A 3,968-nucleotide genomic window follows, 5' to 3' on the forward strand; every position below is an offset into this window, starting at 1 on the left:
GAGAGGGGAATACTAGGAGAGCACTCAGAGAATATGAATGTACATAGGACAGAGAACAGAGTACAGAGAACATGAATGTAAATATATTTGCAAAAAGCTGTACGATATGACAAAACACTCATCTTTAATGACCAATCATGTCAACAATGAAAGAGCATGTCTGTCCGGAATAATATGTCCCGTATCCATAGAAATAAAGAGGAATGTCTTTCATCCAAATGCATGTTATGGTATATTACTGTATGTTTGGTCAGAAATACGAGACACACAGTAAATTCTGCAGTGCTCATTTAACACTTAGAGAGTTCATTTGAGTCCATTTGGACTTAAATGAACTCTGTAAGTGTTGAATTAACACCACAACATTTACTGTGCATATTTTGTTTGCTATATGGTACGTATGTCTTAGTTCATTGGTAATGTTTTCAGTATGTTTTCATGAATTGCATTTCCAATAACAAAGTGTGTCAATAGAATGAATGATTGTTTTACAGCCATATAAAGAACTTGAACCAAATTAAGTAAATCAATTACAGATAGTGCATCAAAGACAAGAGTGATCACCTGAATTTCCTTCCAGCCGCCAGGGACCTTGAGGTATAGGCTTCCTGTGTTCGTCACAAAGTACATCGTTCCGTCGAGATCCAAGTGAGATCTCTGAGTCAAGGACTGAAGAGTGGGGTATGTCTTAATCTGCACAGAGCATACAAGAGAGCATTTTAGAACAGACACCAGTCTAGAAGAATTCTCATATCACCCCCAGCGGAAACAAACTTGCTTCAATAAACTCATCTTCTATGTTACATGATTCACTAGCAAACATCTTGAAAATGTTTGTGTTGCTGACCACCATGTTTGAGTAATGAATAGAAATAGTATATTGGTAATACGAAAGGCTCAGCGGTTTGATGATCATTTCTCAGAGTCTTTCAGGTTCAAGGTAAGTGGAGGAGAGACCTTTTTACAAAATTAATTCCTGCTTTCAAACTTGTTTGGACTACAACAGCCCATCAAAACAGTCAGAGGTCGATGGGTGAAATCTTGTGCAGAGCAATCCAGTTGCATAGAGGCAGTCGGACATCAAGAGAACAGCCACGTATCCCTCCTCCACACAATTCCAAACTTCCTAAATGGATATTTACCTATGCTAATATGTACATGCACTGCTGCACCGCTTCAAGGACATGCAATTTAAAACATACACTATGATAAGTGAATAAGTGTATGTCATTATGTTTTCCTACAGTCTTTCCCGTGATTTTAGCTCTCAACGGTGCCTTTAAGTCAGCGTGTCCGCCAGGCACACCACCCAAACAAGGGTTGGGATCAAGGCTTGGGGTTAGGTTTAGGATTAGGGTTAAGGGTTAGTTAGGGTCTTCCAGGCACCGATGCCTGGAAAGAGTTTCTGGTGGCAAAAAAAACAGCAGCTAGCTTCTCCTAAAACATTTATACCAAAGGTCCTTTAAGAACATGTCTCTGTTTATGCATGAATGTACCAGCGTGTATCAGATGGTGCATATGTGCACTTTGGGTACTACGTTTCAGTGCATTGGGCACTCATGATGAAAAGTATGTGCCCTGAGAGTACGGTGCCCAGATGCTGCCTTAATAATGGTAAAAAATGTAGGGTAACACTTTATTTTAGGGATACATCTATTAGCACTAATACATACAATGTTCCTGTATAAGTAACTTGTAAGGCAAAGTTACGTATGTTATGTACAAAGCAAAATCAAAAATTTGTTAGGCATGTATTCGCAAATGTCTTGTTCATGCACAATAAGGTATTTATTACCAATTTAACCTTAGTAAGGACCTAGTAGGCCTTAGCATTTGCTTAGTACATGCCTTACAAGTTACTTATGCAGGCATTACACCTGATACAGCTGAGAATGGCGGTACTTAGTTGCCATTGGAGGGCATTAGTCCATTTTACATGTATTTTCTAATACTAAGGGGCGCGTCTGTAAGCTTATGATGAGGTCAAGGTGGCGTTGGGAGACTTACTGTATGATGAGGTGAAGGAGGAGTTTACCACTTTGTTAGAGTGATGTGGAGGTGTGGCAACTTACCGCTGGAGAGCCTCCTGAGCTGCCTGGAGACCCCTTGGGGCCGGGAGGACCTGGTGGGCCTGGAATAGCCATGGCTGCACACACACGCACGAATACACAAATGCACACACACAGACGTGCACACACACAGACACACACACACGGACACGGACACGGACAGACACACACACACACGGACACGGACACCCACAAAACACCCACAAAACACACACACACACACACACACACACACACACACACACACACACACACACACACACACACACACACACACACACACACACACACACACACACACACACACACACAGAACTTATAGATGAATTGTCTCACAGTCGACCCTCTTCCAAACTGTACAACAAATGAATGAACCACAGATTATTTTTAGATAATTTGAAAACACTGCCGGAAGCGTTCTTACCAGAACCGTAGCCTGGAGGACCCCTTGGTCCTGGAGGCCCGGGGGGTCCAGCCGGTCCGTCTCTCCCAAAGCCAGGGGGCCCAGGTGGGCCAGGATGCCCAGGGGGACCCCTGGGGCCCATAACAGATTCACCTTTAGGACCCTATTAGAATCAGAATCTTTGTCAGTGCTTGTGATTATGCCAGTGCAACAACAACTTAACATAATTGTTTGATTGAACAATAACCAGAGAAACAACGACAACTGCTAAATTACCACTCCTACTTTTTTCTCCATCCAATTTATTACCGTGGCCAAAAAGACTAAAGAGAGAGCACATTTTTGCAAATGTTATGCAAAGAGGCAAAAAGCCCAGCCACAATCTGATATAAAACTGTATTGTACTGTATTTGATTGCCCTGGCGAAAATACAATTTTAATCTAATAAATGTTTACTGCGGCTAAAGCAATGGTGTGACGGTAAACATACCAGATCCATTTCTGGTCCACATGACACACGATGTACCCTGAGCACTGTGTCATCCCAACACACTTTGCCTCGTGTACTAAATTCATTGCCTCAGGTGTGTGATGAGTTAAGTAAATGCAGGGTGCAAGGTTTTCTACTGTGGACTGTGTGACGTATGTACACGTACGACTAGAAACATTGTCTAGTCTAGAACTAGACAAGAACTAGGGCTGGGACATTAACACGTTAATTTTGATTAATTAATCACGCGATTCGATTAATTAATTAACACGATTAAAAAAATAATTGCAGTATAATATAGCTACATAGTTCTGGATTAGACCAGTGGAGGGCAGTATTACGCCTGATGGTGAACAGCCTGCTGAAATTGAGAAGAGTTCTCTCTTTTAAAAATGAATAATATTTTTAGATTAAGCTTATTTATTGTAATTATTCAAAATCCATGTGAAAATATTTTCACTGTGCTCAAGTCAGATATTTAACTGCGATTAAAATGCGATTAATTCGATTAATTAATTTCAAAGCCTATAGATTAATTCGATTAAATTTTTTTATCGAGTCCCAGCCCCAATTGGAATGCATGTGTTTGAATGTAACATTCCCAAATGTGTTTTTGGTCAAAGGAAAGAAGCTCTTCATATAAAAGTGAATAATCAAGAGCACAGTGTTCTTTTTCCGAGTGCTCTCTTTTTATCTGTACACACCTCCTCCCTTTAATGATTAAAGTTTAATCTCACAAATCACAACTTGGCAGCCGCCATCGGAGTGTGAACTCTGATTACGTGCAGAGCTTGACGTCTGTCTGACCTCAAAACACCTCCGAAACGAGAGAAATAAATCTTCTTTGAGCCTGTCCATTTTTAACAGCATTCAAATTAAACTAAGTGTTCTTAAACCAGCATGCGTGACATCAAAAGAACTCCGCAAGAAGGACGGAGGGTAGAGAGACAGAGGGATAAAGAAGGAGAGATGCACATGAGAGAGTGAGAGAGAGAGAGAGAGAGAG

At 41.0% G+C, this 3,968-nt stretch overlaps 1 protein-coding gene across 1 annotated transcript in view; it reads right to left on the minus strand.

Annotated features, from left to right (window-relative positions):
• The window catches only part of col15a1a (collagen, type XV, alpha 1a), a 157,434-nt gene that overhangs the window by 10,166 nt on the left and 143,300 nt on the right, over window positions 1-3,968 (minus strand). Inside the window, exons 29-31 of the mRNA XM_063206312.1 lie at window positions 2,494-2,635; window positions 2,073-2,146; window positions 565-693 (exon numbers count right to left, since the gene is read on the minus strand). Coding sequence (XP_063062382.1) covers window positions 565-693; window positions 2,073-2,146; window positions 2,494-2,635 — 345 coding nt within the window. The remainder of the gene's footprint in view (window positions 1-564; window positions 694-2,072; window positions 2,147-2,493; window positions 2,636-3,968) is intronic.

This window comes from Engraulis encrasicolus, chromosome 9 (assembly GCF_034702125.1).
Source record: "Engraulis encrasicolus isolate BLACKSEA-1 chromosome 9, IST_EnEncr_1.0, whole genome shotgun sequence".
NCBI classification, from domain to species: domain Eukaryota; kingdom Metazoa; phylum Chordata; class Actinopteri; order Clupeiformes; family Engraulidae; genus Engraulis; species Engraulis encrasicolus.